Genomic DNA, 14,640 nt, shown 5'->3' with positions numbered 1-14,640 from the left:
TTCACAGTCACAATCTTGGAACAGACAGACAACACAACCTGATTCTGCATGTCAGAGTAAGTCCTGTGCCCATCCTTTCCAATTCTTTGTAAACACATAAACAAAATATTAGAGTCCCAAAAGACCCAAATGGATCAACATTTTGGAAGACTGAAATGGAGTCTATTGATGCCGGTTTAAAAGACGTTTTTTGTTCATTCAGCACATTCTGTTCTAAGTCCTGATCATTTAGTGCGGATGGGCTTCTGTGCACTGGAGATCTATACCTATGAGAAGCAGAGCTGGTCAAACCTGTAAAAGAGTAGATTGTTGAGCTTCATCTGTTATCCATCTGGCACTTCTTAGCCAGAGGAACCACCCCAAGCTGTGTAAGCTCCAAAATGTGAGTGAAATCTAATCTAATCATCAAAAATGAAAGGATCCATCAGAAGCAGGAAGGCATCAAGGTGCCGTCCTGCTGAATGAGTGATAGCAGACCCCAGTCTATGACCTCTGGATCCTATAAAATACAGAATGTCTTAATTCTCCTTTTCACTCACAAGGTTGATGTGAATGTTGAATGTTTTACACTTCCTGAATTTGGTCAAAATAATATTTTGGGCTAAATCTATACAGTATTTTAATCTATTACAGTATTGTTTCTGTATTTTATTAATACAGATGAATTGCCAGGAAGTAGATGACTTACAGTTCATCCTGTGTTAAGACATGCTTGTGTGATGCTAAACACTGTTTAAATGCAGCTCCTTGACTATGCTGGGATTCCAATGGATTTTTAACAGTGCCAGACAATGAAAGTGTCAGGAACAATGGCCTCTCTCACCTTGGACCAGTCGCCCGTCCGCCAGACATAGCACTTGGAGTAGTCCTCACACTCCTCGACCTCGCGGGGGAAGGTGCTCAAGTCGCATTTCTTGCGTGGATTAGTGCATTTCACCATGCGATGGCGAGCGCCGCGGCCACATTTCGCTGAGCACTTCAACAACAGAAGGAGCAGTCAATCAAAAACAGACCCTTTCTGTTCCTTACCCCTCACTTCCCCCCAAACAGCCCCCATCCACCTTTATAGACTCCTAGGAGATTACAATCAAAGGCAGGATCACCAGTCTCCTGATACACCTATACCCTCACCACATTCAGCCCGTCTCAATCCTAGCCCTTGCCTCCTGGTGTCTGCAGATGTTTTGCCTCAGAACTGCCCCCTCCCCATCTGAGTTATGGCGCTCAGTGTAACCCTGGTCTAACCCTCCTGCCTCTAAATCAGTGAATGAAAGGATTGAGCCAGTGCTCCTTTTTCGGGATCAGGTCTTCAGGAACATCTTGCATGCCTTTCACAGATGGAAGGACATACTGCATCTGTAAAATGCCTTAATGAGGTCAGCTGGATCATCTTATTTTTCTCATAAGACAGTTGCAGATCACGATATTGGGTTATGATTCCTGTGAAATGGGTAAAATATGTTAACTTTTTCATAGTTAGACCAGCATATATTGAAAGGATCGCACATTCTCCCTGGATCAGGAGATCATCTACAGAATGTGTGAAATCCAAATGGTCTACAACCTTTAGTCCTAAATGTGCTAGACATTAGTGCATCAAATCTCATGCATGTCTGGAATACAGTGAAAGTGTGCCTCTAATTAAATTTACAGACAAGTTCCAATGGGCTGTTCTGAGAGCCGTCAAGCGGATGAAAGACTTTGATAATTTTGTGCAAAGGCAAAAAACTAATCTTCAGGATGAGAATTTGGAGCTACATAAAGGCATCTATTTAGACACTGCTCTCCCCATGGCTGTTAAGACTGATCTGAGTCTCCTGTCCTTTCGTCTTGTGCCAAAGGACTGGTAGATTGTGAGAGGGAGGGTTGGCAAGAGAAAGTGATCTGCAGGTGTTCCAGAGGAGATACAGCAATCTGTACCCACTGTACCTCAGACCACACTCCTGCCTCCCAGAAAGTCAGGCAGTCCTGTCCTTCACAGCCCTGGGTGGAGGTTGGTTTAGGGCCTGAGCAGTCACGGTCCTTGGCCTTGACCAGGGTGCCATTGGGCATCTGTAGGGTGCAGGCCACCTGTCGACTCTGTGAGCCTTTGCCACATGTCCGTGAGCATGACGTCCATTCTGTCATCAACCACCTGCAAGCGGTGTGGAGTAATGCAGATAAAAGTCGGGATGCATCAAATAATTATAATGTGATTAACAATAAGTTTTAAGCATCATGTAAAAGTATTTACAAGCTAACTTTAGCTATCTTGAACAGTGCATATAATCAACTTTCTGTATTTGGTGTGAACAGCTATTCTACCACTTAACTCCCTGTTTTGCTGCTCTTAAACCTCACCCATTTTTTGTGATCATCATTATGAAACACTGCAGCACAGCACACGGTGACACAACAAAATGTGTCCTCTGCTTTTAACCCATCACCCTTGATGAGCAACGGGCAGCCATGAAATGCGCCTCGGGAGCAGTACATTGCTCAGTGGCGCCTCAGTGATTACGGGTCCGCTTCCTTACCCGCTAGGCCACCACTGCCATAGATCACTTACTCCCTCACTACTCACTTATTCACTCACTCACTCAATCACTTTCCATTACTGCTTAGTCCTACTCAGGGCTATACTCTGCACATTCACTGGCAGTGGTGGCCTAGCGGTTAAGGAAGTGCCCCCCCCACCACCCCGTAATCAGAAGGTTGCTGGTTCGAATGCCAAGTTGCCTCTGAGGTGCCACTGAGCAAAGTACCGTCCCCACACACTGCTCCCCGGGTGGCTGTCATGGCTGTCCGCTGCTCAGAAGGGTGATGGTTAAATTCAGATGAAGTTGTGTGCACCATGTGCTGTGCTGCGGTGTATCACAATGACTACACTTTCATTAAAACAATTGAAAGCATGAAACATTTTAAAAGTAAGCCTGAGATCTCTTACTTGTACCATGAACTGAGACAGTAAAATCCATTTCATGTTTATTCCCGAATTGAGCTAATTTATTAAATTAGTGGAACCTTCTGTTCATGAGTAAGAGTGGCAGACTGAGAAGCAACATTTTATTTCCCAAAAGCCCAAAAGATTAACAACAACCATGATTCATATTTCTGCAATTTGTCAAAAGAATTAGGGTGCCTTATTTTTAAACGAGGTTGCAATTACCTTCACATTCTTCCCCACTGCTACATCTGCCAATTATAATAAGGCTAGCCAGGGAATAGCCATCTTGTATAAACATTTCATCTTTTTTTGAGGATTTTATTTTTACTCTGCAAACAACTTATGGAAACAATTTGATGATGTCGTTTGCAAGTGCTGCTGTTTTAAATAAGGGATGGATGAGAGCTGAGTAGGCAAAGAAGACATATTTGAAAAGATTCTTTTTATTATGCAGAGCGTCTACTGTATATCCTGTGTAAATACAACCACATTCAGCAGCTGTCGGAAAGCAAGCACACTCAAACCTGAGAATCCAATGGTGTAAGCAGGACGAATGTTAATTAAGCTGTTCTTGGCTCCAAGCACCGTTACCTTTAAGTCATGAACAGTTCAGAAATCTCAAAGTAAATATTGGCTGGCTGGGCCGAAGAAAACCTTTTAACTTTCAAGTGCACCTCTTGTCAATTTATGTCTTCCACACTAACCTTGTCTGGCAGGGCTGTTCATTACATTTGCGCACTTGTGGCTCTGGTTTGGTCAGGTGGCGGCACTTGCGGTTGTCCACCAAACTCGTGGTCTTGTTGATAATTTTAGTGCATGTCACAATGGTCATTCTTTGTCCTGCAGAAACACAGTGATGTACATGGAGTCTTTGTAAGTGCTGACAAGAAGACTACTTAAATTAGGGTTATCAATCGATTAAAAAAAAAAAAACGAATTAATTGTGATTCATTTGTAAGACTAAAGCTTGCTATAACGCACATTTGAAGCTGTGACTACAACAGTGTTCAAATGAGGCTCAGATTGGGAGTTAAAGGTAGAGGATCTGTTCCCTGTAGACACTGAGAGTAAATGAAAAGTAAATAAAATTTAGTGCCGATTACTTTGGTTTTCTCTGTATTTGTTCTTCTTAATTTTAATCCCGTCAGATTCAGATAATGTGCGCAGTGTTCACATTTAGATTGATGGCATTTATTATCCTGCTCAGGGACACAAGTGGGCTAATTGGGGTTACTTGTGGTCTTGTGGTTCCTAGGCGAATGTCCTGCTAGGATACTACCACCCTGGACTAATAATGTAATCCAGTTGTGCCTGATTTCCACTCTCTGTGTGCCTAAAAAAGGATGTTCAGGCACAGGCACATTGCAGACATACCGCAAACATGTTGCTTGGATGTTTGAGCATTTCTGTTGCCTTGTAGCTCCACTTGAATGTAAATGTGAATGCAAAACATGCATCATCTGAATCCATTATGAAAACCTGTCATTTGCACTAAATCTTATATCCATTTCACTTGCTGCAGGGAGTTCTATTTCTTTAAAAATGAACCGATTGTAATTTTCCCTCATTGTCATAGTTATAGTCTTATATATGCATTATATCAAGCATTAGTCTTAAGAGTTTATCTGAAAGCTCCTTTTCCGTCTGTCTCCATCTTTATGTAGGGGTTGTCTCTGGCTAGGGAGGAATTCACCTCCATGATGAGGGTCAGACCCACACAGCAACAAAATGTATTTGTTTTATATTCATTTTTAACGAATTACATATTTATATAATTTTGACAGCCATAGATGAAATGATCATTGCCTACCTCCTCCACACACTGCATGGCAGTCTTCCCAGCCTGAATGGGTCCACATAAAAAGGGGCTCCACAGGCTTGACTCCTGCCCCAGTCTTGGGCTCAGTACTTGTTTCTGCAGGCATGGTGTATTCATAGTGGATTCCATAATTCTGGTCATTGAAAAGCAGAACCTGGAGCAGATAGACAGAGATCATTTTTTTATATTTATTGGGCATAAAAGCTCAAAATCTTCCTGGTAAATACTGACAGCCTTGAGCACTCATGCACCATTGGACAACCAAATTACTTGGCAGAAGAAAGGTTTCTACAGATTCCTACTATTTAAAAAATGGTGTATTCTGTACATTTTAGAACCATTTATCAATGTAATAAGTTCATTTCTATATGTGTAGTAGTGGATGAACCACTTTATTTGGATTTTATTATGAATAAACTTGTCTTTTCTTGAAAACATGCATTAGATACATTTTTCATCACTAGTGCTATTGGTGTGTGACAAGAAATCCTGATTATGAACTTACGAATGAATGAATTCTATGCCTCCGAGTGTGTTAAAATATCTACTCTGGGGACAATGGAAATGTGACACAAATTCTGACTTCAATGATTCCTGATTGTGAAAGAAAGAACTACTGAAAGTGCATGTGCTGATCCCACAGGGTTTCCTTTCTACTCTGTGCATTTGCTGCCACGGTGTGTCTAGACTACACTTTGTGTAATGCAATTAGTGGCATTGCTGGCTCTTAAGCGAATAATCCTATTAAAATTATAGACCGTGTACTAAACTAGGGAGCTTGGTTGCTTACCAGTGTCATCATCGTTTCAGTCACAGTGATAGCCAGAACACCAGCACTATGACTATGCCACAGCAAGGACATTAATGCAGAGTTCCTGAAAGCCCTGAGCAGCTTCCAGTGAGTGATAAATGTGGTTAGGAAACGGATGGAGTAGTAGTTTCTTTTTAATGCAAAACTGCCGCCGATCATAAAGAACAGTTTGCCTTTAATGGGAGCTGGAAATGAAATGACTGTTTCTGTTACCATGAGATGCAGCGGAGACGTTGTGGGCCCTTTGGCAGTCATTTTCTCCCACAATCCTCTCCTGACGTAGTGCACGGTGGTGCCGGCCATGTTAAAGGAGCCCGGCCGCTCTATCTTCCAGTCACTGTTGATGGAGTGCTTGCTTGTGTCTTTGAGCGCTGTCAGAATGTGCAAATGGAATAGGGACATGAAATGTTTTAATCCCCTCGATGTAGAACACCAACACAGCATGCATATTAAACTGAGGCAGCACAGCTGGCCCTTTCTCTAAACAAAAAGTTCACATTACACCGTCCAAACTCTTGTGTCATTGTATGCATGTACCCCATACAAGCTTAGTAAATATTGGATTGGGGAACTGCTTCATAAACTGGTTCGAACACAAATAATTTACACAATAAAAGCAATGCATACATTTCGTAAATCTGCAGCGAAAGGCAGCAGTGAGGGGAATTAAAATGGGCTCAAGCAGTAAAGCTCATGACACAAGAAGTTGGGCTCTGCATGAAGGCCAGAGGAGAGCTAATCTAATCATTTTTGCCGTCTCAACACATTTGCTCCCTTCTAAGGCCTCCCCACTGATGCCCTTCATGCCTCCGATGACGTACAGTCGGCTGATGGGTGTAATCCAGCCACATGAAAGAGGCTGGGAAGGGAGCTGGCTGAGGCTCGGCTCTGCTTTAACTGGCTATCACATGACGGACATTACACAGTTCCCTTAACAACAATCAGACTCGTTTTAGAGGGAGAGGGACATAGTCTTGCATGTTAAGCGCTCAGCACAGCACATGTTGCACACAATGAAATGTGTCCCATCACCCTTAGTGAGCAGTGGGCAGCCATGAAAGGTGCCCGGGGAGCAGAGTGTGGGAATGGTACCTTGCTCAAGGGGACCCTTTAGTTACAAGTCCACTTCCTTACCCACAAGGCCACCTCTGCCCCTAGGTCCACACTTTAGAGCAGAGAACATAGTAACCCCTGAAGGTATAAGCAGCAAATCTTCCAGTAAACTGAAACTGAAAGACGTTTAAATAGGATGAAGCTTGTATTACCTAGATAACTTTGAGCAGGCTTCTCCTCAACCACTCGTATTCTTCTAGCACCTTTAGGAATGACTATGGCGTCCACATAACCTAGAGAGAGAGAGTACAGAACATCATAATTACCAAATCATATGATACCAAAATATCTGAAAATTGTGATCTCACCTGATATATTCATCTAAAGTACATTGCCTCCAAACGTCAGTTTAGCTTAATATCAATTTAATTTAATGAAATGTCCAAAATATAAAATCACATTTCCGGAAAAGTCATTCAAATAATCTTTGATTTGGAAATACTACAAATGCAAGAATTTATATATCAGAATATTGTAATATTTTATATAGTAAGAATATTTTAATGCATCACCTGATCCACCAGTCAGCATTGCTGTTTCCCTCAGTAGTCATTGTGCTAATTACAATCTGTATACCCTACCAGTGTAACAACAATGTTGTTGAATTTACCCGCACTGCAATACTGTAATTCGAACCAATGTTGACCTCAACCAGAGTCTCCTCATGCACTATGGCAGTTCAACAGATGGTACACCTCTGGTGCAAGTGACAGCTTGTAATAAACATTTGGGATAAGTACCCAGTGTGAAATCCAAGATACCTCAGACACAAAGATAACATCAGGCAACATCAAGCAATGGCCTGGGCCTCGGTGAAACACTATCGTAATATCGACCCTTTACCTCTGACATTCAAAACCACACATCTTGCACTTCAAAACATCCAAGGGCAGATTAATGGTGCACTCCTCTCTCCAGTTCCGCTACGCTGCCTTTGAACATTGACTGAGGAGGACCCACACACACTTCGTGATTCAGTGTCCTTAAACCGCAACAGCAGGAAAGATACACATGTAAACACGGAAATACCACCCTGAGAGAACATGAATGGCTCCTTCAGAAGCGCTCCGCGTCAGAGAGTCTGCTCCTCCAAACATTTTTACTGCCTGCTGGCGAGGGTTTACCCGCACATATGAAGAACTGAACCTCCCCCATTTTATTACACAGGTACCAGTAATTACGAGTAACAACTCGCACAGCCAATGCCCTTTCAGAGATTTATTCATGGAGCTAGTTCATTTAGTCCAGACATGTAATCAAAGTACATACCTTTGGTTGACAATTCTTTAACTAAAATGAATTTGTGTGAGCATCATAATCCCCCAAAATATCCATGCTGGTTGTGTTTACCTGCCACATGTATGTATACCTTCTTTTTGTACCTAAACTATAGAATGAACAAGGCATAGTTGGCTAATTCTTCATAAAGCACACCATGTAGTGAACAAATTTCTGACCATCAAGGCTGTTTACAGCTGAAATAAAATTGCATGTTTCTTTGAATCTGCTTTCCACAAACTATGTTGATTAGTAATATTTAATTCTGCTTTTTTTCATTCAGAAGTAATGCACAGTCTTCTAAGTAAGACACAGACTGGCCATGCAAAGTTCAAGACTTATAACAGGATATTCATACCTGACCCGTTTGTGTGGTTGAAGTCACCCTTGATGACTTTGCAGGTTTTTCCATTTCCATTACAAACTCCACAGTGGTCTTCTCTGGCAAGGGATGAGAGTATACCATCACAGCCCACCTTCTGCTCCATAATAAATAAATGAATACATTCTGAACATAGAATAGAAGTGGGTCTTTTTGGGTCAACCTTCTTCTCAATGCAAGTATTCTCATATCTCCCGATCCCCTAATTCAACCAAATCATCTAATCAGCTAATTCCTTAGCTGCATTCTGTATGTTAAGGAAGAAGAAATGTTTTTTTGTTTCCACAGTACACTTTTTACAGTAAAAATAATCCCATTCTACATCACCTGACCACCAAACATGTTACACAATGTTTAAAGTCCTCTCTAATTGTAATGCACTAATCATCATAGAAAATAATTCCTTTAAATCTGTTCACTACATTCATTTGTATTAAACAAAGTCAGAAAAATGATTGCATATGTAAATCGCTAATGTGACTGGATTACTGACCATAAAAATCATGTTTTACCTGACATGTACCATTGGCACAAAGGCCAGATTCCAGTGGGCCACATGGGGTACCATCCAGGACCTTCTCTGCTAGCAGAACAGGCTGCTCTTTGCCCGAAGGGGAGCAGAACAGAGTGCATGGCCTCTCTGGAAAAATAAAATAAAAAGTTTTAAAGAACACTAAACTAATCAGAGGTGAAGTAGGACACATACTCTACACTTACGGCTGGTACAGCAGCCACACTAAACTGTTTTAAGAATACACACATATACTTTTGTATGGAGTGAAAGTGAAGTGAAAGTGAAGTGATTGTCATTGTGAAAACCCCTCAGTGAGCAGTGGGCAGCCATGACAGGCTCCTAGGCAGCAGTGTGTGCCGACGGTACTTTGCACCTTGGCGGTTCAAACCAGCAACCTTCAGATCACAAGTCAGTTTCCTAATGCACTAGGCCAACCACTGCCCCGAGGAATAACCTGATTTGGTTTAGTGGTTTAGTATCCATGTGAGAACCCTGTAAATGCAACTGTCCATCACTGTGCATGAGTATCTTCAACAGCAGATACTCCTTCTGCCTGAGAGGGTTGCTTAATATTTTTATTTTTTGTGAGGCTCATGTGGAGTCTGTACTCTTAATGATGCCTTAAACAGAATGCATCTGGAAATAAGCCCATAAAGATGCACTCTCTTATATATGCTTATCTCCCCACAGTCATAATGTTTATACTGTAAATGTGTTTAATTAAGTCGTTGTGGGCCAAGAGGTAACTAACTGCACTTGCAAAGCCTCTTTAGTGAACATAAATCTTGCCACAGTGTTTGACGAGTATGCACTATAAACATTTGATCCCCATCTTTGAACACTTAAGCATGCGTTTTTGCAAAAAACAGGACAGATTTACAGAGATTTTTGCAATGTGCCAGGACTTGGCAGCAAAGGCAGACATAGGGTCAATGTGATGCAACCCTTCAGCCGTTACACTGCGATCATGGAAACGCTGGAAATATGTAACACTTGCCACTTAGCTTAATATCTAAGCATTTGCCAAATGCTTCTCTGATGCTACAATCACTGAGGAATCCACAGTGCCTTCAAGGTTAAGAACAGGACTGCCAGGATTGTTAAAATAAATGCTTACAATAACTGACAGGAAAGCATTCCATGGAACAAACATTCAGAAAGGCAATGCAAGTTAAAGATTATCTCTTTGGTTGGTCAAAACATCTAAAGAGTGAAGACTCATGTGAGGGAAAACCAAATCTCGATTAGGGCCTTTATACCATATGGAATTATGTAGCACATTTTCATGTTGTGTGCATACTGTATCAAACAGACTACATTGTAATAGACTGCACTCCTGTGTGGGTGTATGCGTGTGTGTGTGTGTGTGTGTGTGTGTGTGTGTGTGTGTGTGTGTGTGTGTGTGTGCGTGTGTGTGTGTGTGTGTGTAGGTATGGTGTCTGGAGAAGGTCTGGACTATATCAGTATGTGCAAGAACAAGAGAGCAAAATGAAAGGGGCTTTGTCTCAGTGGGAAGGCAGCTTGTGTAGTGAAGTCATCTTGCCTAAGACCACTGAGACCACCAAGGCCCTGAGTTGCATATTTCCACCTATCTATCAGAGACTGATCCTACAGCGAGTTGTCCATCTCTACAAGGTAAGAGGACAACTTGCAGCAAGAATTGTAGAATCCATTACAACTGACTGCTAGGTAAAGAGAAGGTGGACTAGCTGCACAACTACATATGGGAAGAAATATATTAAAACACCTTACTAGAAAATGTAACAAAAATCGGAAATACTACTCCGGTGCACCAGTGCTGTATGAAAAAAAAAAAACCCACCATCATCCATGACAGCATACCAGCCGTGGGAGAGCTGGCTGAACGACTGGCATTGCTTGTCCCTGAAGCTGGTTGTGCTGGTGGGGCAGGGATGGCTTTCGCAGATTCTGTACTGTACTCCGGACCCGTGGCAGTCCTGCACTTTCCCATCAGTCCTGTCCAAGCAAAGCACAGTACAGTACACCTCCTGCTGCATGGATCATAGATTATGACATCACATTAGTTAAAGCTACAGCACGTTTGAGTGACGTTTATGAACATTTTAACTGCAGCATGGTGGGATACCTCAACTTGTCACACTGGCGCAGCCGACTGTGGATCCCACTGCTGCAGGACCGGCTGCATGAGCCCCAGGGTCCCCAGGAGCCCCACTCCCCCAAGGCAGACTCTAGGTCCAGTCCTCGGCTGACACACTCTCCAGCCCGGCACCACTGTGAAAACCCAGACAGTCTGCAGTACTACTCTAAACATAACACAGCTGTGTTACATGCTAACAAACAGACTCATTTGGCTTCATTCTCTAGCCGCTAAATAGGTCAAGGTAATGGGCTGCTGCTGCAAAATGCCTGAAATTTTTGACGTGACGCTGTCTTAATGACGGTTACAATTTATTGCTATCTGTTACAAAAAAGCTCAGAGAACCCAAGTGAATGTCTGCTCACATGGTAAAATCAAGCCCCTTGCCTATGGGATCCATCTAGACTATGGTCTTACACTGCTGGTCACATGATTTGGGTGAGAGAGGTTTGAGGGAAGTGGGATAAGTGAAAGCAGCAGCTTCACTGCTTCATCTGGGATGGAACAGCTTGCCTCCTCACCCCTCTTGCTGCTGGACTGTCAAGTCCAGTCATGTGCTGATGAAGAGAGAAGGGCTGAAACTCAGAGCTCAGCATGTGAAATGTATGGCTGCACCGTGTTTCTGGCCTTTCAGTGTGAATGTAATTCCAGACAAGCAATAGCACTTTGTGTAGAAGTGACCATGAAATGCTTGTTTTGATTTTGAAATCTGATTGACTGACAGCAGAGCAATGTTTACTCCTATAGCCATGAAAACAGAAGACACATTTTGTTGTGTGCACCATTTGCTGTGCCATGTATCACAATGACAATTCACTGTGTTTGTGTAGTGTTAGTATTAGTGTATCTGACATCTGTCTTTTCCTACATTCTTTTCTTGCTTAATTAAGTCTCCTTTAAATATGCATTATAAGTTCTCTGCAACTGGCTGTATAATCAGCCACTACACTACTAAGATATTATTAAGCGTGTGACCATTCTCATGATAGCAAATACATGTATAATTCTGAACTATTACAGAAGGTAAAACAGATGGTCAATATTTCTGTGTCCAAAAAGATTTGGAAAAGGAACCAATCTGAGCAGGACGTCAGAACTGCTTCCACATACCTTTCCAGTGTCACACTCGGTCCCATCCATGGGTGGGTCCAGCTTGGTCTTGCAATCTATTTCTCCATCCACATTGCACCAGAGTCCGGCGCACATCACATTCTGACAGAGAGAACACCACAACACACTCCAGATACAAACACATACAAACATAAATGCATGCATTCTGCCTAAAACCTTGTCATGCAATTATTATATATTTTTGCCTAATTCCATTTTTTTCTGCTGCCCACCACATAGGGCAGGTGTTATGAGCTTCCTTTTGTTTATTGTGGAAAATTAGACATAGGTTCACTTTTCACTGAAATGAGCGATAAGCAGCTGTTTCATATCCTGATCTTTCGTCCTAAATGGCCTCCCACTAACATGCCTTTACACATAATTACAAATTACAAGGCAAAAACAACAAAGAGCTTCCCATCTTGTATCAATTGTGCATTCAGCTCCCCTGTGACCACATTTAAAACACTGCCTTGTGGAAACACACCCATAAAATCATCACAGCCTTGTCACCTTTTAATTCACTAAATGCAGTCTGCCTGAAGGGAGGACATGTGCTTTGCCAGCATTTGTAGGAAAAAACTGGGACAATCCTGTCTTTCAGCAGACCTGAGTCAATAGCGGCGGAATTTTAATGACATTTTACAGCCTGCAGAACATCTTATCAGGTGATGACATGATTTTCAGAGGAAAGCAGCAAGAACACACTATCCTACTAGAAGACAGAGTGCTACCACGGTTTTGAAGGTAAGTGTCTTCATTTTGTACCAGTAATCTTGACCATAATGGATAAGGGGCAACCTACATGCATCTTCTTGCAGTGCGAGGCAGTTGGGCCAAAGAGGATCTGACACTGTTCGTCTGCAGTGTAGCTTATGCCTGGGAGTTTGGACGGCTGAATGACTGAGTTGAGGCTGAATGGGTCTGTCTGCGAAAGACAGCTGCTTGCCTTGGATCTGAAAATATACACATACAAGACACAATATAGTCCTCAATATGGGTCAGTGGTTCTCAGTTCTGTTCCTCCATCAGAACATCTTTTAAAAATTGCTGGAGTTTGATTAAGGAACGTTTCTGGAGATCCTCTTATAACTGGACCACTAGCATGGGTTAAATGAGAGGCGCTATACCTGAGGAACTTTTCCACATCCACACGGCTGCAGCTTGACCAGGATAGATCTCCCAGGTTCTGCCCTTTGATCCACTCCCCAGACATGATGTGAAGGCCATCAGCACAGGATGGGTGGTCGTTGTCATGACTAACCCCCATACTATACAACATCAGGGATGAGGAGAGTGAAAGTTGAACCAGAAGTCATGAAGAATGTAAGCTCACTTTAAGAACTAATGGAATTGAGTTTATTTCCTGAGTTTATTGTATTGCATATCTAGACATATTTTTGTGGCAGCTTTAGTTTCTTCACAAATAGAATTTGAAACCCTTAACAAAGATGGACAAACATAATGTATCACTAAACATTTCAGAAGAGTTTTGTATGAGGTCTTCACAGTGGGTTATTCACTCACTCACACACTCACTCACTCACTCACTCACTCATTCATTATCATTGACTGCATAATTCTATTACTTAGGGTCATGGCTGCTGAAGCCAATCCCAGGAAACTCCCAGGGCGAGAACTACACTGTTTTCTCATACCTACAATCAATTTAGAGTCCACCTGATGTGCATGCCCTTGGATGACAAACCCACGCAAACATGGGGAGGGCATGCAAACTCTGCACAAACAAGGTCTAAGCTGAGATTCAAACTCAGTGTGAGGTCACATTGCTAACTGCTGCGCCATCATGCAGCCCCAGAGGTTTACACTATTCAAATGTCTGAGAAAATTATAGTCATCTAGAAATAGAAAATTACTGTTACTTGAGAGGTAGTAGCGCAGTGGGTAACACACTTGCCTATGATCCAGAAGACCCAGGTTCAAACCCCACTTACTAAAACTGAACAAGGTACTTAAACCAGTTGCTCCAGGGGGACTGTCCCTGTAACTACTCATTGTAAGTAGCTCATGATAAAGCATCTGATAACTGCCATAAATGTAAATGTCAGCAGCAGAAAACTAAAAGGAGCAGGAGACACAGCCTGAATTTTACCTTTAATTATACAATTGTTGTAATAATATTAGCTGTAGCCATACATATATTTTATATTTCAACAGCAGTTTTTCACTGCATGTTTGCAGTACAGCCTCTGGAAGATACAAATCTGCCATGAAACTGACCAAAGAAAACAAAATAAACACTTAATTCTGGTTAGAGATCTGCAAAATACTGATTATAAGTGATGTGACTAGTTCGCATGAAACATCTTCATGATTAGGGCCCTGTTATAAGGGAGCAACTGCAACACTGCTGCATTAAGGTGGACTCACCCTTAAGTTCCTGTATGTTGGTTTTGTTCCCTTCAAGTGACAAACGCCTGTGCCCATCGTGCCTGGTTTTTGTTGTTATCTGTAATAAATCCCTTTATGCAAGATGTTCCGTTCCTGCACTTCATTCCCTGTCGCGCCCTCAGTCGCGACACAGTCATGTTTCCCAAGCATTTCTCA

At 42.2% G+C, this 14,640-nt stretch overlaps 1 protein-coding gene across 1 annotated transcript in view; it reads right to left on the bottom strand.

The window, feature by feature from the left end:
• Positions 1-14,640, bottom strand: part of LOC114787087 (A disintegrin and metalloproteinase with thrombospondin motifs 19-like) — a gene marked incomplete at its 5' end in the record, with an annotated part of 32,912 nt that overhangs the window by 5,231 nt on the left and 13,041 nt on the right. The window contains 13 exons of the mRNA XM_028974853.1: positions 824-976; positions 1,930-2,134; positions 3,631-3,766; positions 4,737-4,899; positions 5,770-5,927; positions 6,822-6,902; positions 8,306-8,426; positions 8,842-8,969; positions 10,666-10,820; positions 10,951-11,096; positions 12,073-12,174; positions 12,878-13,028; positions 13,203-13,343. Of these exons, the coding sequence (XP_028830686.1) occupies positions 824-976; positions 1,930-2,134; positions 3,631-3,766; positions 4,737-4,899; positions 5,770-5,927; positions 6,822-6,902; positions 8,306-8,426; positions 8,842-8,969; positions 10,666-10,820; positions 10,951-11,096; positions 12,073-12,174; positions 12,878-13,028; positions 13,203-13,343 (1,840 nt within the window). The remainder of the gene's footprint in view (positions 1-823; positions 977-1,929; positions 2,135-3,630; positions 3,767-4,736; positions 4,900-5,769; positions 5,928-6,821; positions 6,903-8,305; positions 8,427-8,841; positions 8,970-10,665; positions 10,821-10,950; positions 11,097-12,072; positions 12,175-12,877; positions 13,029-13,202; positions 13,344-14,640) is intronic.

Source organism: Denticeps clupeoides, chromosome 3 (assembly GCF_900700375.1).
Source record: "Denticeps clupeoides chromosome 3, fDenClu1.1, whole genome shotgun sequence".
Taxonomy (NCBI): Eukaryota; Metazoa; Chordata; class Actinopteri; order Clupeiformes; family Denticipitidae; genus Denticeps; species Denticeps clupeoides.
The sequence above is the reverse complement of the archived record's forward strand: the minus strand, read 5'-3'. Positions and strand labels throughout refer to the sequence as shown.